Source organism: Chrysemys picta, chromosome 1 (genome assembly GCF_011386835.1).
Source record: "Chrysemys picta bellii isolate R12L10 chromosome 1, ASM1138683v2, whole genome shotgun sequence".
NCBI classification, from domain to species: Eukaryota; Metazoa; Chordata; order Testudines; family Emydidae; genus Chrysemys; species Chrysemys picta.
Genome location: NC_088791.1, coordinates 67,237,254 through 67,263,122, shown reverse-complemented (window position 1 = coordinate 67,263,122; position 25,869 = coordinate 67,237,254). Strand labels below are relative to the sequence as shown.

The following is a 25,869-nucleotide window of genomic DNA, read 5'->3' as shown; positions in this document are numbered from 1 at the left end:
GCTACTTAGCATCCACCATCCAAAGCAGTTGGAGCTCCTGGTCAGCACAAGTGAGGAGCTAAAGGAGTTCCTCCTCCAGCCTGACTGTAGCATACAGATTTTTTGGTTTACAAATTAGTATATGTTAGAGCTGGTCAAAAAAATATGTTAGAGCTGGTCAAATTCAAAAGTTTTCACACAATATTTCTGTCAAAATTTCAAAGAATTTCAACCAGCTTCAGTGAATGCCTTTAACGAAGCAATATGATGCAACATGCGCTGAACATGAAACAAATGGTGTCTGACAATTGGTTTGAATTAGAAAAGTTTTTTTAAGATATTTAGAAAAATATATAATCTTTAGCAGGGGTCGGCAACGTTCGGCATGCAGCTCACCAGGGTAAGCACCCTTTCGGGCCGGGCCAGTTTATTTACCTACTGACACGGCAGGTTTGGCCGATCGCGGCCCGCACTGGCCGCAGTTTGCCGTCCCGGGCCAATGGGAGTGGCGGGAAGTGGCGCGGGCCGAGGGATGTGCTGGCCGCGACTTCCCGCCGCCCCCATTGGCCCGGGATGGTGAACCATGGCCAGTGGGGGGCCGCGATCGGCCGAACCTCCGCATCAGCAGGTAAATAAACTGGCCCGGCCCGCTAGGGTGCTTCCCTGGCAAGCCGCGTGCCGAACGTTGCTGACCCCTGATCTTTAGTATAAAATTATCAGTTTTTTACATAAAAGCTTAAAAAATACCCTGCACGTTTTCATTCTAAAAACTATGATTTCCAGCTAAAGAACATTGCATTATTTCACTTGCTTTTTGTTAACCTGAGTTCCTAAAATAAAATAAATCAAATCAACCACCATCCCTCCATAAGAGCATTAAGGACAGAGTATTTTCAGAACAATTACTACAATCTTGGATGGCTAAAGCCAAGTGGCTTTCATCTTAGTGCATTTTAAGACTATCCAAGATACAGTATAATCACCTAAAAATATTCTGCTTCTCATGTCTCATTGCTTAAGTAAAGAGTACCGGTACTTATATTATATATGTGCACTTTTAAAGAAACTATTGCCCATCTTTATGATGATCTTAAAACCTCTATGTCTGTCCTGAACTCCCACCGACAAATACTATATATATAATGACTTTATCTTTGAAAACTCATGGTGATTGGGGGAGGTCCTAGATGACTGGAAAAAGGCTAATGTAGTGCCCATCTTTAAAAAAGGGAAGAAGGAGGATCTGGGAAACTACAGGCCAGTCAGCCTCACCCCAGTCCCTGGAAAAATCATGGACCAGGTCCTCAGGAATCAATTTTGAAGCACTTAGAGGAGAAGAAAGTGATCAGGAACTGTCAGCATGGATTCACCAGGGACAAGTCATGCCTGACTAACCTAATTGCCTTCTATGATGAGATAACTGGCTCTGTGGATGAGGGGAAAGCAGTGGACATGTTAGTCCTTGACTTTAGCAAAGCTTTTGATACGGTCTCCCACAGTATTCTTGCCAGCAAGTTAAAGAAGTATGGGCTGGATGAATGGATTTAAGGTGGATAGAAAGCTGGCTAGATCATTGAGCTCAACGGGTAGTGATCAATGGCTCCATGTCTAGTTGGCAGCCGGTATCAAGCGGCGTGCCCCAAGGGTCGGTCCTGGGGCCAGTTTTGTTCAATATCTTCATTAATGATCTGGAGGACAGTGTGGATTGCACCCCCAGCAAGTTTGCAGATGACACTAAACTGGGAGGAGTGATAGATATGCTGGAGGGTAGGGATAGGATCCAGAGGGACCTAGGCAAATTAGAGGACTGGGCCAAAAGAAATCTGATAAAGTTCAACAAGGACAAGTGCAGAGTCCTGCGCTTAGGATGGAAGAATCCCCATGCACTGCTACAGACTAGGGACCGAGTGGCTAGGCAGCAGTTCTGCAGAAAAGGACCTAGTGGTTACAGTGGATGAGAAACTGGATATGAGTCAACAGTGTGCCCTTGTTGCCAAAAAGGCTAATGGCATTTTGGGCTGTATAAGTAGGAACATTGCCAGCAGATCGAGGGATGTGATAATTCCCCTCTATTCGGCATTGGTGAGGCCTCATTTGGAGTACTGTGTCCAGTTTTGGGCCCCACACTACAAGAAGGATGTGGAAAAATTGGAAAGAGTCCAGCGAAGGGCAACAAAAATTATTAGGGGGCTGGAGCACATGATTTATGAGGAGAGACTGAGGGAACTGGGATTATTTAGTCTGCAGAAGAGAAGAACGAGGGGGGATTTGATAGCTGCTTTCAACTGCCTGAAAGGGGGTTCCAAAGAGGATGGATCTAGTGGTACCAGATGACAGAACAAGGAGTAATGGTCTCAAGTTGCAGTGGGGGAGGTTTAGGTTGGATATTAGGAAAAACTTTTTCACTAAAACGGTGGTGAAGCACTGGAATGGGTTACCTAGGAAGTGGTGGAATCTCCTTCCTTAGAGGTTTTTAAGGTCAGGCTTGACAAAGCCCTGGCTGGGATGATTTATTTGGGGATTGGTCCTGCTTTGAGCAAGGGGTTGGACTAGATGACCTCCTGAGGTCCCTTCCAACCCTGATAGTCTATGATTCAGAAATAGGCCCACAATTTCATTGTCTTTTTTGTCTAAATCCTGTATGTATTTCTCTCACAGGAATAAATAAAACTTCAGCTATAGACCCAATTATAAAAACTTGGTTATAATTCCATGCTATAGTAATAGGAACCCAAGGATAAATGTGATATTTCAGTTTTGCAAAAAGAAATGGTAACATCTTCACTGAAGTTTAGGCCCTTTATTTTGATGTGTTTTTCTAACTAGCAACGAGCTATAATCCATTGAAACACAGAAAAAGAGGCGACTGAGCACAAAACTGTGCTTGCTCACAAGGGGAAAATGTTGCAAGGTATGAGCAGCCAAAAAAGCATAGAGAAGATACAGAGGAGATGAATGCGACAGCGGTGCTGCATATGTTGAAAATTAGTCATTGTTTTTAAGGTTCATAGACATGGACAAGAGAGACTGTCCTAACAAATTTTCAATCTTTAAATCTAATCTAACAAACTCATTGTACTTGAATCTCATCTAACAACTGCATTGTACTTGAGCATATACTGACAAACTAGTGTCTGAGTCCATATTGCCAAACAGAAGCACATCTGTTATTTCATGGGGGAGACCTTTAAAGGCATAGTTGGGAGTTAGGTCTCCAATTCCCATTGACTTTCAGTGGGAGCTGGGCTTAGATATCCCTTTGTGTCTTTGAAATATCTCCCTCTTAATGTCTTTCAATTCTACATTATATACAAGTTCTAATTAGAAAATCTATAAACACACTGTCTCTCCTGATCAAATGCAGTTACCTGTGGAACCAGCAGTACATATCCAAACTAAGTCCATTCTAATAGTTTAGAGACTGTCTAAATGTTAACTTAGAGCTAATAGATAGCAGAATAGAAGCAAAGGATATTATTTTGGATTCTATTTTCCTGTACACCGTGTTCATGGAATGAAAAGATACCACAGGAGGATTTCATAAAATGCCTTTTCTTCTTGAAAAGTTGGCAGAATGAGGATTCTGACTGATAAGTCACAGAAACAGGATTGAACTAAATACTCAGATTGAAAAGATAAGTAAAAGTGACCTAAACAGGGTGATTACCCAGGGACTGGGTGCACTCATTTAATGCAATCACCTTGGTCTCAGAACCGGTTTTCAAACTAATAATGAGCAAACAGCAGAAGGCACTGAAATTGGAAAGTTTTGGAAAAACCTCCCTCCCGGGCTTGGGCTCCTCTCCAGACTTTTTGATTTGTGCCCTTCTCTGTATGGAAGTACTTTCCATAGACACATATGGAACCTTCCTCAACCAAGTTTTTCCTCATTCCCACCCGTTCAACAGCCAGGCTTTTACCCTCAATCACTTTCACCCAAGTCAAGGCCTACTGGCTTGTCTCTCTTCTAATTATTGTTGTCGTCGTCTTCTTCTCACAGTTTCCCTTTTTATTCCTTTTTTCCTTTCTCCCAAACTATTCTCCCCTCATTTACACCAAAATAGTTTTTCTGGAAAAAAATCAATAGGTATTCCATAATCAAGTTGTGTTTTTCTAGTTCAATTCAATGAATTTAATGCTACTGCCATAACCAAAGCCTTGTAAAGTGAAATCACCTCTTAACCCATAGAACAGGCAGTGTGCATGCAAGTTGCCCTCCTCAAAGTATCTGGCCAAAATGTCAGAACCATGTCTCTTAGAACTAAGATTTAGTTAGTTTGTTAGTTGATCTCCTGCTGAGACTGCAAACAAAGGTGCCAATTGCTGACCAATATACTAGTAATTTTTGTGATGTGGATATTTGCCCAGTAGGAACTGAAGTGAGACCACCAATTCATTTCACATAAGCCTCTGTGTGGTACTGCCTTTTTGTTACTACTGACTGGTCTAATTGTAATGAATCTCTTAGAAGTGAAAAACTCGCACAGCCTACTCCCATCCCATCCTAGAAGGTTTAATTTCTAATAAATGATGAGTTAAAATATAAATTCTCAATTGTAAATCTAGCAATAAACAATATCTACTATATTGGTTGGCCTAGTAATCTAGCACTGACATGGCTCTTGAGTGCAACTGGAACTTTATCCTTCTCTGCACAGCTGTTACATGGTGTGAGCACCATGAAGGCTGCACTATCAGCCCTAGCAGAAAGGATCAGTTTGTGGTGTTCCACTAAAAACCCTCTGACCTATTCGCAGAGCAAAGGGGAGATTAAGGCCCAAATTCATCCCTGCACTAGTGTTGAGCCCATCTCAGGGAGGCAAGAGAGACAAAGTGCCTCCCCTACCCTGGTGCTGATATCTGTGACTGTCAGGGAATAATAATGGAAAGTCCTTGACACATTAGTTGAGAGACCAGGGACATAAACACATCCAACACCATCCAAAGGAAAGAGCCCAGTGAGGTTCAGGAATAGGGAAGAGAGGACTGCAGGGACACTTAGAGCCTGAAGAACTTCCTCGTGGAATAACGATATAGAGAAATTTCTTAAAGATTTTAATAGGGTCGCCAGAGCAGCAGCCGGTGCGACAGGCCCCGGGCCACTCCAGCAGCGGCTGGTGCAGCTGGCTGCGGAGCCGCCCGAGCGGCTGGCTGTGGAGCCACTCCAGCAATGGCCAGTGTAGCTGTCCCCAGCACCACCTGAGCAGCTGGCCCTAGGGTCAGCTGCTCGGGCAGCGCTGGGGTCAGCCACATTGACTATTGCAGAAGTCACGGAGGTTGCAGGAAGTCACAGAATCCGGAAAAAGGGGTAAACAGTGAGGTGGCAAAATTTGCAGATGATACAAAACTATTCAAGTAGTTAAATCCCAGGCAGACTGTGAAGAACTACAAAGGGTGCTCTCAAAACTGGGTGACTGGGCAACAAAATGGCAAATGAAATTCAATGTTGATAAATGCAAAGTAATGCACATTGGAAAACATAATCCCAACTATACATCTAAAATGATGGAGTCTTAATTAGCTGTTACCACTCAAGAAAGAGATCTTGGAGTCATTGTGGATAGTTCTCTGAAAACACCCACTCAATGTGCAACGGCAGTCAAAAAAGCGAACAGAAAGTTGGGAATCATTAAGAAAGGGATAGATAATACAGAAAATATCATATTGACTCTATATAAGTCCATGATACACCCACATATTGAACACTGGGTGCAGATGTGGTCGCCCCATCTCAAAAAAGATATATTGGAATTGGAAAAGATTCAGAAAAGGGCAACAAAAATGATTAGAGGTATGGAACAGCTTCCGTATGAGGAGAGATTAATAAGATTGGGACTTTTCAGTTTGGAAAAGAGACAACTGAGGGGGGAATATAATAGAGGCCTATAAAATCATGATTGGTGTGGAGAAAGTAAATAAGGAAGTGTTATTTACTCCTTCTCATAGCAAAAGAATTAGGGGTCACCCAATGAAATTAATGGGCAGCAGGTTTAAAACAAACAAAACAAAGTATTTCTTCACACAATGCACAGTCAACCCGTGGAACTCTTTGCCAGAGGATGTTGTAAAGGCCAAGACTATAACAGGGCTAAAAAAGAACTAGATAAATTCATGGAGGATAGGTACATCAATGACTATTTACCAGAATGGGCAAGGATGGTGTCCTTAGCCTCTGTTTGCCAGAAGCTAGGAATGGGTGACAGGCGATGGATCACTTGGTGATTACTTGTTCTTTTCATTCCCTCTGGGGCACCTGGCATTGGCCACTGTTGGAAGACAGGATACTGGGCTAGATGGACCTTTGGTCTGACCCAGTATGGCCGTTCTTAATTTCTTGGGTCTGTGGAAATAGGCTGGAAGCAGGTGTCACATTAGATATCTGGAATATCCTGCTTCCATTGGCATTGGAACCACCACAAGAACTGGCTCTCTTGTGGCTACTACAGAATTTCCAAAACTAGTAAGTGTAAGGAAACGTGTGGGTTTAGGGTGAAGTTTGGGGGCATTCTTGTTTTTATCTGAACCAGATCAAGGATAAACCCTGTAATGCAAAGTCTCAGATGAGGAAGACATTTTTCTAAGGTAAAATACATTTTTTTAACTTTTAAGGAACTACACAGAGAAACCTTTAAAAACATACCATTATTCAGTTTCTGCTACTCTTCTATATTCTTACCTACAACAAAAGACGGAGCCTGATTTTTAAAAACAGCATCTATTTTTGCAGGCTACCTACAATTCAAGTAGTTAGATATCTAAATCCAACATTCATTTTTCCTGAAAAACACACAGACCCTTTTAAAATGTTGCCCTTCTATTTTAAATAATCGCTTAGGACCGATTTTATATAATAGCTTCCCTTAAATTCCATAACAGGTGTCTGATTCATGCACATTTCAGTTATAATTCAACATCAGTTATTTTAAACTGTTTCCATTTACCCCTGGTAGCCAATGTTACAAGATCTGAGAAGTTCCAAAAAGCTGTTCCAGACCAGCTTGTCTGGGTATTTAGGAGTCATTTTGCATTGCACACTACCATCGTATTCCCAAAACTGATGGATTTCACCTTCTTGTAAATGGCCTTATTTTGCTTAGGTGGCAAAAGAGGAATGTGTATATGCAGTTTGCAAGATAAATGTAATGTGTGCCTTTTCATAACGTTCTCTCATGCTTTGTTAACTGATGGTTGCAGTATGTTTACATGCAGTATGTCATTCAGCCACTAGAGGTCACCTTTAAAAAATGACTCCCTGTTGGCCTAATTGTTCCCACTGAAGTCAGTGGGAGTTTTTCCATTGATTTCAATGGGAGCAATTAGAACAATGCTGAACACTTTTGAAAAGCCTACCCTAGAGCTCTCTGTGTGCTGTATAGATTTCTAAGCAGGTGGGTGGACCCTGGTCAAAAAGAGATACAATGGGGAGGGATAGCTAAGTGGTTTGAGCATTGGCCTGCTTAAACCCAGGGTTGTGAGTTCAGTCCTTGAGGGGGGCCACCTAGGGGTCTGGGGCAAAATCAGTACTTGGTCCTGCTAGTGAAGACAGGGGGCTGGACTCAATGACCTTTCAGGGTCCCTTCCAGTTCTATGAGATAGGTATAGCTCCATATCTTAATGCTGGAACTCAAGCTCTGTAGACATCTGTTTGTGTCTATGATGGGTAGTTTTCTTTAATAAATATCTTCTGTTTAAGATGGACCAGGAATCCTTCTATCAGGACAGTGGTGCTGCTCCCTTGGAAAAATAATATTAGATCTGATTCTGCTTTTATTGAAGTCAATGCAAAGCTACCGTCAATTTCAATGTGAGGTGGAGCAGGTCTATATTGAGCAGCACTCCTGAAAATAGAACAAGACACTGATTTATATAGCGAAAGGTAACTGACTGGCTCAATATTATGTTGACTAGAAGGATCCTTTGGCTAGAAACCCACAGCAGTACTGACCTTGACCTCCACATGTACAGCATGACTATCATATGTGTGATTCTGTGTTCAATTTAACTTCTCGCTGAGGCGAGGGAGTGTTTCTGTGAAACACCTGCTCTACAGACTGTTCTGACAGATTGTCTATCAAGTTATGTCTCCTCTGCGCGGTAGCAGCTACTATCCCCCCATCTGCTGAATGTATGTGTGGCTCTAGTGTCAGGACCTGCCCTTTTATGGAGTTGAAGCTTCCCTAAAACCCAGCTGGCAATGCAATGCAAACCATTTCCTGCTGCAATCACTGCTATCTAGCTATACGTAACTTGGCTGAGGCCAAGATTTTCAAAAAGCGGTGTTTAAAGTTCGGCTTCTAAATCCATATTTAGGCATCAAATCAAGTGGCCTGATTTTCAAAAGCGCTGCTGAGCACGTGGTAGCTCCCATTGTCTTTAAGCAATCTTTTTGCTAGCTAGTCTAGTCTTTGGTGTAACTCAGAGACGTTTCAGAGACATGCTACATTTCTATAGCCCCAAGGGGCCCTCCTTGCAACTGAGGACAGCGGGAGCACAGTGATGCTTTAGCCACACCCTCTCTCTGTGTAGTGTAGAGCAACTACATGCGCTCCACACACGCACCAGAGGATTCTCCAGATACCCTATTAAAACAGCATCCTGGCTGTTTTGCACCACTGGAGCAGACTTTAGGTTAAATGCTGCTCTCCCAGTTACATCAGCAATTTCAGTGGAGTTAATCCAGCCTTATACCAGTGTAAGAGAGAGCAGAATTAGACCTGCAGTATTGGCCTTAGCACCTAGATTTTGTAAAATATTTGATCAACATTTTTGTGATTTAATAGAGACCTAGACATTTTTGTTCATAGAAGAGCAAAATTAGATAAAAAGGGGGAAATGCATAGTATGGTTATATATTCATCTGAAAAATACCTCTGAAAGGGCTCAGAAGATACATGCTGGGCTAACATACTGTGTTGTTCGGACAAGGAAACACGTTCATTAAAGTGTAACTTGCAAAAACATATGTCTTGTATATTTTGATTATATTCCTGGATGTAAATAAGAGCATGCAAAGTTTCAGTTTATCAGTAGCATTAAATAGGCAAGTTAACATCTGAGAAAAGTTATATTCATTTTAGGATGAAAGTTCACCAACTGATCCTTTTGGTAGAGGAGTAATCACAGGTTGGCATGCTAAGACATCATAATTACATGCTAAGTAATCATACTGGAAGTTTTCTGCTACATCTGACCCAGTCATTAAATCTTTTTAGAAGGCCTGTGAGCTAAAATTGTTCTAAGTGGCAACCAACACAGTGGTGCAGCACCAAAACAAAGTTCTGTCACGTGCAAGACCCTGCTTCAAAGACAGGCAAAGTATCATAGGCTTTAGGCTAGTAAAGGCTAGACATGATGGTTCAGTTCTCTGGGAGAAGACTGTGAGCAGTTCCAAGTGCCCAGCCTAAATGTGGTGCTCCCAGATGAAGTCCACCACAGATTGAACCCTGCCCTACTGGCCACAGAGAAAGGATATTAAATACATATCAGTGGTGAGGAAGAGACATGAAAATGTGGAGGAAAAATGTGCAGGAAAATCTTTCCTGCACTCTAATTGCAACTTTGGCATTCTCTTAAAGGATACGTGACTAAAAACACAAACCAGTGGCACAAATTTGCAAATGATTCAGCTAACTCATATAATTGTTATCAGAACCTTGAAAAGACAGCAACTAGGGGTAGTTTGCTCTCTGGACAGAACTGGTATAATAGTACACATGGAAATGTTTTAAATGATCATCGAATCTTTGAAATGTGGAGCTGGAAAGGACCTTGAGAGGTCATCAAGTCCAGCCCCCTGCACTGAAGCAGAATCGAGAAAACCTAGGCCCTCCCTGACAAGTGTTTGTCCAACCTGTTCTTAAAAACCTCCAGTGATGGGAATTCCACTACATCCCTTTGAAGCCTATTCCAGATCTTAACTAACCTTAGAGTTAGAAATTTTTTCCTAATATCAAACCTAAATCTCCCTTGATACAGAACAATTGATCACCATTCTTTTTGTAACAGCCCTTAACATATTTGAAGACTGTTCTCAGGTCCCACCCCAGTCTTCTTTTCTGAAAACTAAAAGTGCCCAGTTTTTTAAACCTTTCCTCAGAGGTTAGGTTTGCTAAACTTTTTGTAATTTTTGTTGCTCTTCTCTGGCATGTCTCCAATTTGTCCACATCTTTCCTAAAGTGTGCTGCCCAGAACTGGACACAGTACTCCAGCCAGAGCCGTCCCGTCCATAGGATGGACCGGGGCAACTGCCCTGAACCCAGCGCTTTGGGGGGGGGGCAGCCTGGGGGGATAGCAGGGAGCCTGTTGCCAGCAGCAACAAGCGACCTGGCCCAAGCCCGCCCTGCCCTGCCGGCTCCCAACGTTGCTCGGGGGCAGGGGCGGAAGCCAAAAATAGGCGAGGTGGGAGCTTGGGTGAAGGGGTGGAGTGGGGGCAGGGCCTGAGGATAACGGGGGGGGGGAGTTGTCCCAGGCCCCGCTCCCCCCTATGGATGACCCTGACTCCAGCTGAAGTAGAGCGGGACAATTACTTCCCATGTCTTACAAATAACACGCCTGTTAATACACCCCACAATGATCTCAGTCTTTTTTACAACTGCATCACATTGTTGGCTCATGTTCAATTTTTGATCCACCATCACCCCCAGATTCTTTTCAATAGTACTACCACCTAGTCAGTTATTCCCCATTTTGTAGTTGTGCATTTGATTTTTCCTTAGTAAGGGATGTATTTTGCACTTATCTTTATTTAATTTCAACTTGTCTAAATCAGAACAGTTCTCCAATTTGTCAAGGTTGTTTTGAATTCTTTGATCTACTATTTTCAAGCAAGAATTAAAAGTTAAATGCAAGCATCACACTTGTGACACAGAGGGCCAAATTTAGACAGCATTTACACTAAAGTAACTCCATTAGCATGCATCTGACGAAGTGGGTATTCACCCATGAAAGCTCATGCTCAAATACGTCTGTTAGTCTATAAGGTGCCACAGGACTCTTTGCTGCTTTTACAGATCCAGACTAACATGGCTACCCCTCTGATACTTGACTCCATTAGCTTGAATGATGTCCCGCTGCATTTACACCCTGTAAATGAGATTGGACTCTAGCCTGGAATGTTATGCAAATAATTATTTTCCCCTAGGAAACTGGAATCTTTTCATGTCCAATAGATTCAAATAAATGCAAAATTCTGTGAGCCACATCATGCCATCAATATTAAAGCACTATCCCACTCTTCAAAGTGAATGGGGAATTCTGCTTAACATTGATGGTTTAAATGATCCAGTAATTTTATTTTACTATGGTTTTCACAAATATTCTGATCATGTAAGTGAAAGGTCTATAAAACATCTGTTTCCACTGAAAATAAAAGTCTATAGAACTGACAGTATCAGAGGGGTAGCCGTGTTAGTCTGAATCTGTAAAAAGCAACAGAGGGTCCTGTGGCACCTTTGAGACTAACAGAAGTATTGGGAGCATAAGCTTTCATGGGTAAGAACCTCACTTCTTCAGATGCAAGTAATGGAAATCTCCAGAGGCAGGTATAAATCAGTGTGGAGATAACGAGGTTAGTTCAATCAGGGAGGGTGAGGTGCTCTGCTAGCAGTTGAGGTGTGAACACTGCTAGCAGAGCACCTCACCCTCCCTGATTGAACTAACCTCGTTATCTCCACACTGATTTATACCTGCCTCTGGAGATTTCCATTACTTAGAACTGACAGGTACACTTAACCAAAACTATGTACAGTATAACACGTTCCAGGGTCTTTATCATTGAAAGAATGGATGATGAGCAAATATGAAGCTAATTTTAGTTATTGTCCTTTATTCATCTTAGATCCGCACTGGATTTTTTGCATCTTGGAGAACAGTAGAAGTACCTCCTCACCCTTTAATGCTATTACATCTACTCCTGGGAATTTCCTTAAGAGTAGCACAGAGATCTTCATCGGAAATATTACAGAAAACTACAGTAAAAACATTAATGAAAAACTCCATCTGAACCTGAAGTTGTCTGCAGTAAAAGAGAAATCCTGGATTCCAACAACTACCCATCATTACTTCAGTACCACAGAAGAGGTAAGGCAGACAAGTTAATTGGAATATATTGGACCTGGTTTTCAGTCATTCTGTATCTGTGTCAAATGCATTGAGAAGAACCTTGAAAATGCCAGGGGACATATTGAGAGTAAGTGCAGCCCAACTGAGCGGGCAAAGGACAGGGTGCTATTTCTGATTCTCCAACTGGCATGCTGTGTGAACTGTGGTTCCATCTCTATTGAAAAGAGAAGTGCTATTCCAACCTTATGAGCCTGATTTTCAGCTGTTTCGCTGGTGTGAGTAATTCCTATGTGCAATTTAGGTAGTTTGGTTAAATACATGGTTTGCAGGTATAAGTGGGTGATGTCCGAATGACTTAAATAATTGTGAGCTGGATTCAGCCTGGCTCTTATATCGGGGATATGTAGTGTGGAGACTGTGTAAAGAGCTTTTTCATTGCCATCTTGCAGAAGGGTCAGGCAAAACTACAAGCCCTGCACTCAGGGAACCACAGAGGTTGCTCTCTCCTTGTTTCACTTAGGGTGCACTCACCCACAGAGGGAGGGCAGAGATGGGAAGGAGGAAGACTTTGCCCGCTATTATGCGTAGGCCAGAAAAAACAGCAAAGAGTACTGTTGCACCCTGGAAAATGATGTAGCAGTGCACATGCAGACTCTATAGGATGCCTTCCAGCATTCCCTCTGTCAAGCACTGTGGGAGAAAAACTGCACCCTCAGTTTTTTGCACGTGCCATGTGTGGATGTAAAAACATCAATCATCTGTAAAAATCTGGCTATGTGCAGGCAGTAAGGTTTAAAGAATGTGATATGTAATTTGTTATATCACTGCTACAGATATACTGATGTTTCAAATCCCCTCAATTCCATGTTGCTTCTATTGCCCTGGGGTATTTTCTGTGCTAAAAAGTTGGAATAGGCAAATAAAAGTGTTTAGTTGTTACTTTAGGTGACAGCATTACTTTGGATGAGACTGGGAAATGTGCTTTGTATCTGCCCAGTTTTGTGTGTATTCCAGGAAAACTAACTAGCATGCAGCTGTTTGGAGTGCTCTATAACAGTTTTCTGTTTATTCAATGGTCTTCACTGTAACGGTGAAATTCACCCTGATTCAGTGGGCCTGCCCAAGGACGTCAGCACCACCTAGGCTTTGCTCGGGGGAGGGCCAAATGGATGGACTGTGGAGGGAGAGGCCTTGAAGCGAGGCCTCCACATCCCTGGTTTGCACCCATTCTGCATAAGCTAGTGTGGAAGGCAGCGCTGGAGGTAGATGGGGGAGCAATGTGACCCAGGACTGTGCAGATCCAGAATCTGAACACCCTGCACAAAAGGTACAGAGAGGCTGTAGCTCCTATCCCAGCACATAGGCTGGAGCAACTGGAGCAAGAGGTAAAGTTCCTGCACTGCAACCCCACACTCTGGTGCTGAGCTGAGGGTGGATTTTGCATTGCAGCCAGGTTTGATTTGATTTTTCAGGCTTCATGCAAGTGAATTAGATGTTACCCTATATGATTTGCATTCAAAGTACATCAAGCTAGCTGTCTCACACACACCATTAAGGTACATGCACCCCAACTAGAATGCTAAGGGCCTACTGGTAACTTCACTCTGAATGGAAATGTTACACAATATCTTCTGTTGTTAATAGCAAACTTACACTCTGCCTCCCCACACTGCCACAAAGTACCCCTATCAAAGTTTTGGAAAAATCAGGCTACATCATGATCTAGTGAACTAGGAATTCCTAAATTCTAGTTCTGGTTTTGCCACCGATTCACATCAGTGGACTTCAGCAAATCACATAGGTCAAATTTTTCAAGCCTAGATGCCTAAAGTGAAGCACTTAAATCCATATTAAGCATTTACAGTAAGTGATCTAATTTTCGGAGGTACTGAGCACCTGCAGCTCCCAGCAACATCAAGCCACTTTAATGTAGGTGCTTCAGTTGAGACATACAAGTTTAACATTTTTGGCCTTAAACTACTGGTCTTTCAGTTTCCCTGTCTGTAAAATGGGGTTAAAACATTTATTTGTCCACTTGCCATGGGTGTTTAAAGGATTGTATGTTTGTACAATGCTTTGAAAATAGAAAGAGCTATGTAAATACGTAGTATCATTGTTAGGAACACAATGCTGTCTGTGAACAGTACCAACACAGGCCAGTCTCCACGGCTTACAGAATAAAAGCCTTGACGTTGTTTGACTGTGAACAAACCCATTTTGGGGGGACAATGGTGGCACTTGAATCAAACAAAATGTTTAGTTTAGAACAGCTTTGGGTTGCAAGTAAATCTGCAGCTTGCACTTTCAAAGCTGCTACAAAAGCTATGCAAAGCCCATTTCCTTCTGATTAAAAAGAGAGAGAGAGCACAGTTGGTGTTTAAAAAAAAAAAAAAAGCCAGGAAACCTTGGGAAAGTGTCTGAAAAAGACTGGAGCCTGCTATTAGACACGCATCCGGGCACTCCCAAAACTCACTTCCAGCTTTAAAAAAAAAAAAAAAAAAAATTCTTGGCTGAGCAGACTGATTCAGTAACTGCTAAAGGCCATGCTTACTGATTTAATAAGAGTGTGTCTGTTCAGTACCAACTTAGAATTAATTATTTGGTATTATGCTGTTTATTCTATTAAAATATATTACCATCAGTGACCTATCTTATCCCTTATTCCAGTGTTGGGATAGACATCTCTGGCAAGTCTTACCCTTGAGCATTACTGTCCTCTGCAACATACAGAAGGATTCCTGGAAGTCCACAAACCTATACTTATTTTCCAATGAAAACACAGGCAGGGTGAAGCTTTTAAAGCCTTTTCGATTGCAGGAGTAAAAATCACTCAATCAATAAAAAAAGAACTGCTTCTCAGTTTAAGGACAACACAGAAAAAGCAGCGGCATCCTCTTACTTGTGAATCTCCCAGGATGAAATTTTGAAATTTGGCTCTCTTTTGCCATATAGCACAATACAATTGAATTATTCTGGTTGGAAACAATCTCTTCAGAAGAATTCAATCCTTTTAGGTAAAATTCAACATTTGGTTGAAGCTATGAAGCTTCCCCTGATTTCATTAAGGCCAAATGGTAAAGGAAAGGGCAATTGTCTAGAAACGTACCTGCAAATTTGAACAAAAAAAGTTTGCCATGTTCCTCAAACACAGATTTTTCTTCTTTCACGCCAAATGTATTTTTAGTTTATGTATTTTAAAGTACATCTGTGCTATAATTTACGATTCTGAACATGTTGCATTTACAGGAGGACTTATGTATGATCTACACAAGTTCAAAAAAAAGACCGGTGCTTTTAAACATACACATGTTGAAATAGGGAGCTATAGGTTTTTTTTTTCAGATATGCTATGCTTATAAGTCTCTGAAGATTGCTGTTCCCTGGTATGGTGACAATATTGATAATGTTTTCATTCTTGAAAGCACTATCTCCTCACTGTTTCTAAAAATGATCTTGTAATATCAGGAGTACTTGTGGCACCTTAGAGACTAACAAATTTATTTGAGCATAAGCTTTTGTGGGCTACAGCCCACTTCATCACATGAAGCTTACGCTCAAATAAATTTGTTAGTCTCTAAGGTGCCCCAAGTACTCCTGTTCTTTTGGCGGATACAGACTAGCACGGCTGCTACTCTGAAACTTGTAATATCAGAAAGTCTGAGTGGCTAGTGCAGCAACAGACATCACTCAACTTGAATTGATTTTAACAAGGTAACTCAATCATTTCAGATCTACATTTATTTTGTTCTAACACACATGCTGCGTATTACCTATCACACTACTGTTTATCACTTTAGAATAGCTCTTTGGGGCAGAGACCATCATTTTGTATCGTGTTTGTTCAGTGCCTAGCACCATAGGGTCCTGGTCAGTGACTGAGGTTCCTAGCACTACCATAATACAAATAGTAAATAAAAATAATACTAATATTATCACTACAGCTTATGAATCACATAGTTGTGGTTATAGAAAAATTTTAGACATGTCACTGAAATTGATCCAGCATGATATCGTGTTTGGGTTGCTGCTCAATTTATTGTTTATGTCCCTCATTTTGAGCCAGATTCTGCCACATTTGTTGCAATGGAACTATGTGCAGAATAACGCGTTGATCGAAATACTGAGCTTTGCATCAGTGGACCCCTGCACACAGTCTCACTGGAATCAATGGAGCTTTGTACAGGTGTGGGAATCCACACTCAGAAAGCTCAGTGTGGGCTCAGAGACCAAGATACTATTCAGCACGAGTAAAACTGTTAGAAGTTTGGCCTTTTCACACTGTTGGATCTTGCTTATCAGACCAATCACTTATTTCTAACAATAGACAGAAATATCCAGCAGCCCCTCCTCTTCCTCCAAGAGGGTTAACAAACATAGCCATTTTTAACTCAAGGCATTTTTTCATGTCAGTGCCCACAGAAGAAAATGTAACAATGCTGCTGACAAACTTGCTTAATTGTTGATCATGAAAGTTAAAACCCTTGTACATTATATAGTACTGAAAATGCAGAAATATAATACATCCTGTGTAAAGGGGGGGATCCTATCTTTCTTCTCTATTCAACTCCAAATTTACCCAATCTGCTTCTAGCTTGTTATCTATCCTAATACTGAAGATGTGAAACAATTCTAGGTATATTCCCTCACCCCCAGCCCTTGTTTGCTATGGCTTGAAATGTAAATGTAAGGAAATGGGAATAAATAGGAGAAGTGGTGGGTTCTGCTGTTGCTTCTGCTTCTTTAGTGTATGAAATTCATTTTCTTTGTTCCCTGAGAATCTGGAGACTTTCTTGCTTTCTGTGGTGTGTATTTTTAGTTTCAGAGCTATTCGGAGACTGGGAAGGAGATTGTTTCAAGGACAAAAGTTGAGGGTGGGTGGAAGCGGAGTTAACTTGGCCCTCTTTGATGTACTGGTTACTCCTCCATCCCTGGAGTTGTGGAGAAATTAAATACCAGGGCATACAAAGCCTGACATTATTTTTGGTGTTCTTACAGGTAGAGATTAGATTGGTGTGAATATGATAGAAAAATAACGAATGCATATGTTGACTGCTGGGTATTTAATCTTGGGCACTCTGAAATGACACTGTGGGGCAGAGAGAGAATGAAGGAGGCGCTGAAAAACTTAGCCAGAAAATAGCACTATCCAGATGATGACTTTGCAGAGACACCACCAGTCGCTAGACAGATGGGAAAGGAGATTTGAAAACAATCTGTGTAAAGCCCAGGTTGGCTGGGGAGGAGGGGGGCTGGGAAAGTGAACTGGATGGGACCCGGGGTGAGGCAAGTGTGAAACGAGACGGTTTACATAAGAGATTCCGCTGGGTGTGGGGAGGGGGAGAGAAGCCCAGGGCAATCAGCAGCTGGTCGCTCCCGAGTCAGAAATAGCCCCGGGCTGGGAGAGGAGCCCCGGGAGAAAGCAGATGAGGGAGGAAGATAGGAAGGAAGAGGGCTGGGGGGAGGAAAGGAAAGTGAAGGGGGAGAAGCGAGAGGCGCTGAGCTTAGGACCAGGAGGAAGGAGCGGAGGAAAGTGAAAGTCTTGGAGCAGGCTGAGGGGGGCACAAGGGGCAGCCCGGCCTGGGCGCCCTGCCTGCCGCAGACATTGGCTCCTGCCCCCCACCCCCTTGTGCCTCTGGAGAGGGACGCGAGGAAATTGCCTTTTGATTGCGGAAGTCGGCGGCCAGGGCTGAGGCAGAGTCAGCCGGGGTCAGCATGGCAGCGTGGGAAGTGCTGCGGCGAGCTGCCTCTTCCTCCTCCTCCTCCTCTCGGAGCCTGCAGCCGGCCGCGGGCAGCCCCTGCGCACCCCCTGCCCGAAGGAAACCTCAGGGAGCCCGGGGCCCCCCCTGAGCGCATGCAACAAGTGCCCTGCCCCGCAGAGGGCTGCCCCCGCTGCTCGCGCACCAGCCGGGGGGGAGGGGGGCTCGACCCAGGACCCATTTTTGGCAACTTCGCTTCTTTATCCTCCCCACCCCCCCACTACGAGGATTATTGCAAATAAAACACTGATGGCAATGCTGCGCTCGGCAGCTGGGGTCTCCTTGTGGCTGGCGCTGGCCCTCATCAAGGTGAGCTGCCAGGAGGGGGAAGGGGCGCCAGGGGGAACCCACAGTCCCCCCAATCATTTCATCTTCATTGAGTCCATCCCAGAGCAACTCACCTGCACCCCCCCCTTTCCTGCTGCTCAGAGATTTCCCTGTGCCCCCTGCCACTCGCCCACCTCTCCCCCAGGTGAATTTCCATCGCCGCCTTCATCAGCAGCAAACCCCCCCCCTCAAAAAAAAAACCCAGGGGCGGGGGGGCAATGTCTCCTTTTCTTGACTCACTTTGCAAGTCTCCCCACCTGGTGAGCGACCCCAATGGCCCCAAGACCGACTCAGGGAATCAGGTGAGTGCTGCAGAAGGCAAGGCACGTTGTGGCTAATCAGCGGTCTGTGTTGTCCTCTCCAGAAGGGGCATGGGGAACCTGTGAAATGTACCATCAGCCTGACGGAGTGGAGGGTTTCCAGCCAGTCTGTCTATGTCAAATGGAGCAGTTTGGGGAATCTCTGCAACTTCACCCTGACGTGCAGCTCTGACAACGCCTCGCACACAGAGTGTCATCCCGTCCAGAAGACTAACGAGTCCTACGAATGCAGCTACAATGGCTTAGAAGCAGGGACTTTGTATTATCTCAGGATTTTCTCTCTCTCGGACACAGAAACGAGCAACATCTCCTTGCAAACAGGTAAGGGCGACAGGTGCGGAAGTGCTGCAAAGTTTTTTTTTTTTTTTTTGGCAGCCTAGGAAAGGGGATTTGGGGTGGTTTGTTCCCCCCACCCCCTTATTTCGAAGCTGATTTTCCTGACCTTGCTTTGATGATGGAAAATAGAAGGCAGATGATGTCCCAGAGGATTATTGACGCTATTTCCAAAGGCACTTTAAATCTATATCGTTTGCAGCAGGCTGGCTGTAGAATTCCCATGCTTTAACTCCTTCCCATTTGTTGTCACTCTAGGCTTGAAGGGAGATTTTACTGTGAATAGTCTAGATTTGTTTAAAGGGTTTATTTTGTTAAAAATAGATTTCAAACTATTATAATACAAAACAGATCTATTTTGAAATGGCAGCATAAAACATGCTTTGCGCCCTGCAAAGGCGTTACAGATTCTCTGTTCATAGCATATTTGCTTGCATTTAAAACACAACTATTCCATTATAAACTAACTGAACCTATCAAGAGTGGATAACTGACTGTCTTACTCTGCATAACTTTATTGGAAATAAGTTTGACCAATTTCAGCCCATGAAAGCTGACAGGTAGCTGTTCAAAGCTAATACCTTTTCCTAAAATAAAACTACTTGTGATTATAGTTAAAATAAAAATGTATGTACATTTCCTACAAATACAAATCATGGGAATATATGTGGTATTACATAAGGACCAGTTGTTCTCAATAGGTTTACTGTATTGGAAACATAATTGGCTATAAATATACTCAGATATTTTCTATCCATATTCTGCAAATGCAATGTCATGGGTTTCTTAAGTACAAACAATTTATAGCTTTAAAACAAAGAACTGCACTATTGACTTCAGTGGGAGAAAGATTGGACCCTTTCTTACATATACTGGTGTTTTAATTTCATATATTTCTTTTTTTAAAAGCTGCTGAAATATAACATTTGACAGCCTTCTGCTAGTTGCTAATACAGGACTCAAACCAGAGTTGTTAAAAAAATTTAAATGGCTCTATGATCTGATGCCTTCCTTTATCCTTTCCCAAAATTTTAGCTGTAGAGAGGCACTGCAATTTTTAAATGTAGTCTTTGTTTATGTTTGAAGGTGATAGTAGATGAATACTTAGAAGTGACCCTCTCTAATCCTTGTTGTTTTATATCACAATTACTGTGCCTCTTCTCCAAATAATGTTAACTAAACTCAGTTAACTGGCAATCAATTAACTCAAGGTAAAACAATCTAGTGCAGTCAAATCTAGTGTGATAGGCATATATTCAACACAAGAAATATTTTTAGTATGGCTTGGTAGAACTAATAGTTTCCACAGTAACAGAAATTTAAATCTATATCATGCATTGCTCCAACTGTTTTTAATATTGATGAGTCATACTTTAAAAGTAAAAATAACAAATTAATTTATCTAAGTAGCAGGTATCTATCACAATCTTTGGTGAATGGTAAAGGTTTTTTATATAGCCCTTGAATAGAAGATGAGCAAAAGGTAGCAACATAGACAGCAGATTATATATTATATAAGTGAAAAGTGTTTTGATTATGTAATAATATTTAATTTAGACAATGGTTTATATATATCATTTTTGACAGATTTCCATCTTGGTGAACAGCCTTTCACAGAATATAAGAAAATGACAGAATGATTGAAACAGATCTGTGTACAATATTTGTATTATCACGTCTTTTGGATACAAAGTAATAAGGTTGACAAAAGTTTACAGCTGAAATCCTCCAAATTAGTTTACCTGGATCTAGGTGAGGGTTGGGTTTGGATAGCAGAGAAGTTAGCAAGAAGGAGAGAGGGTTTTTTTTATACATATCTCTCAAGGAGATTGTGAAAATTACCTATGGAAGCAGCTACTCAGGTTGCTTTATTTGCAATATTACCCAGCACCTGAATGTAGTCAAGCCATTTACATAATTTGGATTATGTATAGAAATACACAATTATCTGCCAAATGTAACTATTTACAATGTTTTAATTAATGTCTTTGATTTGTTAAGGTTTAACAAGGCAAAATAATACATACAGTAAAATACAGTACATTTTAATATATAGTAATATACAGTTTTTAAAGAAGCTATTCCTTCATTTCCACTAGGGGCAACATTTTACTCTAGTTTTCTGGAAGACTTCCCCACTTTTTTCTCACTCACTTCTAGTGTCAGTACTTTTGTGAACTAAGTTATGGAAACTGAATCTATAAAGGCATTCATTCTTGGAAACTAACCTATGAGTGTGTTTGTGTGAGGGGACCTTTTGGGGCAGATTATACTGAAAGGCAAAATTCCCATTGACTTTAATAGGAGCAGAATCAGGCCCATTGTGTATATAGATATGTATAAAATCATCTATGTTATATAGACCACCTACATAATTTCTCGTGAACATTCAGTACTGCTTACGCTTTTATAGGCTGGTTCTCATGCCGAGTTTACATTTTGCCCATGATGTTTTGCTTAATGCTGTACCTTAATGTCAAATGTTCACACTTACAATATGAAGTGGTAGGGTAGTTAAAATAATGTTGAAGTTTAACTTAAGCTCCTAAAATTAAAAAAAAAAAAAAAAAAAAAAGCTTTCTATCTTTATTTTGCTCCATTCTGCTTTGGTATTTAAAGTGAGATCAATGCATAGTAAATACCACACATGCTGCAATTCCTAAGCAAAAGGTTTAAATTGAGGAAAACCTATAATTTGATTTGCTTTTGTGAGTTTAATCATATTCTTAAAGTAATTTAAGATATTGTAATTTAATACGTTAATGTATTAAAAGAAAAACTTTATATGTTAAAAGACAGGGCTTTTTCTAAACAAGAAAAAAGAGTTTACCTAAATTGCCATTTAATTTGACAACTGAAGACTATTAATTTGTAGAACATTGATCCAAAACACCACAAAGGTTCATTCAGGTGAAGTCTGTCATGGCGATGTTTACTGAAGAATCTTTAGTCTACAGATTATTAATTAGAAAAGACAATATCTGTACCTCTACAACTGGTTTTCACTCCCCAAAAATGTGGCATAAATATTATATATATTGCTGTTTCATTTTGATAGTAGTGCTATTTTTGGAGAGCAGAAAATGAGAGGGGAAATGCTGATAATTTATCAGAACTGAGCTCTACAGATAAATTGTGCACTGTAAACCTAAGATAACAGATGTGATTAGGCATCAAGTTTGTGGCTTTGGCATATTTTAGTATTGATATTGGCAGTTCTGTAGTATTTAAAATATATAAACTAGTGTACAAGATATACATTTACATATATATATTCTGGACAATATTATTGATATTTTAAAATCTATGATGACAAAATATGTGTCTAGGGGGCTGTCTTGTAACCCTTATTCAAATGTGAATAAGGACCACTGTATGAATAAAGGTGGTAAGATTGGATTTTATATGTTTTCAGACAAAAACACTTGGGCCCTGATTCTGCAAACACTTATGCACATGTTTAACTTTTTACATCTGAGCAGTCCCTCTGAGTGACTTCAAGGCATTAATTAGAACATTAGGGCCAGATTCACAAGATAACTGCATTGGGCTCCATAGGCAAGTTAGATGGAGGAAACAACCATCTTCCCTTGGTTTGTGCATCGCACTGGGGCTTAGGCATCTGAACACCTAAAGGGGAGCAGCAGAAACTTTTCTGCACACTGGCAGAAACATGGGCACCTATGGAACTTTTACTGCAAAAACTTAGGTGTTGAGTGAGTTTAGGCCTACAGGGTTCAGCTGTAGCTGAGCAGGGGGCTTGTGAATCCCATTAGGGCCTGATTCTGGGATTTAGGCACCAAAAGTAGCAGTTAGGTGCCTAAGTCCTTTTTTGAATCCAGCCCTTATTTAAAAAACACTCTTACATTAGGAAGTTCTAAATTAAGTTTAAATTTGTGGGGAAATACATATTTTAAAATCCAGAAGTAATTAATTGGTCTTTAGAATCTTGAAGGTATCTTAATGAAGTTTTTATTTGGGTATTTTCTTAGTTTTTGAATAAATTATTTAAAACTTGCTGTTAACTCTTATATTTTCATTCATAGAGACACTAGGTTTAGCTATAATTAGATGGGGTTTTAATACATTGTACAACATGGCATTAGGTCTCAACTGGAGTATTGTGTCCAGTTCTGGGCACCACATTTCAGGAAAGATGTGGACAAACTGGAGAAAGTCCAGAGAAGAGCAACACAAATGATTAAAGGTCTAGAAAATGTGACCTATGAGGGAAGATTGAAAAAATTGGGTTTGTTTAGTCTGGAAAAGAGAAGACTGAGAGGGGACATGATAACAGTTTTTAAGTACATAAAAGGTTGTTACAAGGAGGAGGGAGAAAAGTTGTTCTTCTTCACCTCTGAGGATAGGACAAGAAGCAATGGGCTTAAATTGCAGCAAGGGTGGTTTAGGTTGGGCATTAGGAAAAACTTCCTAACGGTCAGGGTGGTTAAGTGTAATGCCGACAGACCCCGGTCGTCAGCAGGCGGGATCGAGCCAGGGACTTTTGGTGCTTAGTGCATGAGCCTCTACAGCATAAGCTAAAAGCCAACTCTCTGTTAGCTAAAGTTGTAGAGCAGACTCATTTTATCTCTCTCTTTAAGTGGTCTCGGTGCCACTAGATGAGACAGAACATAAGCACTGGAAGCATAAGGTTACATAAGCACTGGAATAAATTGCCTAGGGAGGTTGTGGAATCTCCATCACTGGGGATTTTTAAGAGCAGGTTGGACAAACACCTGTCAGGCAAGGTTTGCATAATACTTAGACCTGCCTTGAGTGCAGGGGACTGGACTAGATGGCCGCTCTAGGTCCCTTCCAGTTATATGATTCTATGGTATTCTCCTAAAATACTACACTGGTAGATACTGTTACTGCTTTGTCTCAGACTGGTTCCACTGACAAATAGAGGCACCTGTGCTAGCAACCACTTTAAAGTTAAGTATTTGAACTGAATAAAAATTCTATCACCCTAGTAATATACCAACAGAGTTCATAAACTCTGTCAGACTCCAAGCCAATTTGGAGATAAGACTAAACCCCCCTTACTTTTTTCTGTGGCTTTATAAACTCCACAGATGTTGGTGGACCGTCCTTGTAATCCTATAAATTGTGAGATCTTTGGGACAAATGTCATTTACTGTATCTTGGACAGCATTGAGCATAATGGGACCCTGACATAGTCAGCCTGTAAGCATTACAAATTTTAAATAATAATAATCCTCTGAAGAGATGTATTCTCTATTCATAATCTATAATATTGTAGTGTGATATAAAGGTTTTATCATCATGAATTTGGGCTTCATTCCTCACAAGAAGCAAAATGTTATGCAGCTCATCCCAAAGATATTGATCGTTTATGGACTGTAGGATCAGGCCCATTAACTAATCTTCACAGAATTCCTGTATGGTAGGTAAGTATTATCTCTGATATATAGAAGCGGAAACAGAGAGAGAGAGAGAGAAAGAGAGGTTAAGTGGTTTGCTGAAGGCCACAAAGAGTTGAGATTGGAATTTGAGAGTTCCCAGCTCTCAGTCCTGTGCTCACATCCTAGATTATATCTTTCTCATGGATAATATATTATGTTTCCATAATTACAATCCATCATGTCTTTGGGACTCTGCAGCTGTAATCATAACTAGTCAGTTAATCAAATGTACATACAAGGGCTATGCATGTCCAGTAAGTACACTTACTAAAAAAAATTCACAACTAAGATATTAGTGCATTAGAATTTTTAAAAAAATTAACACCCCACATTTATTTATTTTATATATTCAAAGGCATTCGTTCATTATAGAGTAGTATAAAAATATCTTCATGAAAATGTTTTATTTCTGTGATATATCAGTGTGGGACAGTTGCCAGCAGAGAATTTTATAACAATGTAAATGGTTTTTTAAGTGTTTGTTTCCAGCCAGAGCTCTTTGAGCCCAGGCATTTCCCAATCTCATTGTTCCTTTGTTCTAACGGATGTACAAAAGACTGAGTGTTTTGTTTTCTGGGCCAGATAGATTAGATAAAGTTTGAATTTCTGAACTTCACCTTCTAGGCACGCAACTTTTTTTTAAAAATACACCTTGGAAATTAAATTCCACACCCAGCACAGTGTACATTATGAAGAAACCGTAGCACATAAAATAATAATGTGTTATTATCTTTGATATGATTTGGTAAGAGACATGATTACAGTTTTGATTACTTTTGCAGTCAGTCAGCCTAATCCTAATTCTGTTGTTTCAGCAAGGATGAAAGATCCATTTATCACCTATGGTTCTTCTCCACTTAAGAGATGCTGGAAATTCTTACCTTACACAATGGTACTATTTGTTTGACTCCTAAAGGGTGACTTTTTCTAATTTGACCAATCACCTTCAAAGAATAATTTTACATTCTTTTTATTTGCCGGATAATAGTCTTTAATTGATTATTATATATTATAGGTGGAGCTGGTAGCAAAGTCTTATAATTAAGGTTGCCTGACACTTTCCATTACAACCTTCTGTTTCGATCGCTGCAGCTCTTTCAAGCTTTTAACTGTTTGGCCTGAGACTTTCTATGTTTGCACTTTGCCTCAGGTGGATTTTTTTTTTTTTTTTAATTTCAGCTGAATCAGTTCATTGTTTCCAAAAGGTTAAGAGAACAATAGGTAGTTCTATCCATTTCAATTTTCTTCCATCTGTTATTTGAAGCGCTCTAGTGCCTCTGTGGTTTGAAGCAGGAACTTGAAATTCGGCAGAGTCCTCGGTTCAGAGATTTGCCTTGTGTTTTCCTCTGAAATTCCTATCATATCAGACTGACACCTGGAAAATCGCCATTTGCACATGCTCAGCAGAGCTTTTTAAAGGCGAGTGGTTAAAATTTCTCAACAGTCCATCTGCACTGAGCATGCTCCAGCCCCAAAGAGCTTCCTCACAGACAAATGAGCACGCTCCCAGGTACAGAGTTCCAGATGGGGAGGGAGCAGGAAAGTAGTAGCAGCTGCCACCATCACTTTGGCCTAGCAAGAACTGTTGTGCTGGGCACCAAAATGGAAACCATGAATTCTAGTCTCAGCTCTTTGCAGCCCTTATTACTGAGCAAGGCCTCACGCCCC

The 25,869-nt window shown here is 41.1% G+C and overlaps 1 protein-coding gene across 4 annotated transcripts in view; it reads left to right on the top strand.

The window, feature by feature from the left end:
* Window positions 1–25,869, top strand: part of PTPRB (protein tyrosine phosphatase receptor type B) — an 84,959-nt gene that overhangs the window by 8,036 nt on the left and 51,054 nt on the right. For 3 of the 4 annotated variants that reach the window (XR_006176813.2, XM_065558862.1, XM_005280060.3), the window contains exons 3-4: window positions 11,816–12,057; window positions 18,487–18,763. Coding sequence is in view for 3 of the 4 variants with exons in the window: in XM_065558862.1 (XP_065414934.1) it covers window positions 11,816–12,057; window positions 18,487–18,763 (519 nt within the window). In the remaining variant the exon portion in view is untranslated. Of the gene's footprint in view, window positions 1–11,815; window positions 12,058–17,374; window positions 18,105–18,486; window positions 18,764–25,869 lie in introns of those variants that run through there. The other variant, XM_005280061.5, reaches the window with a different exon arrangement.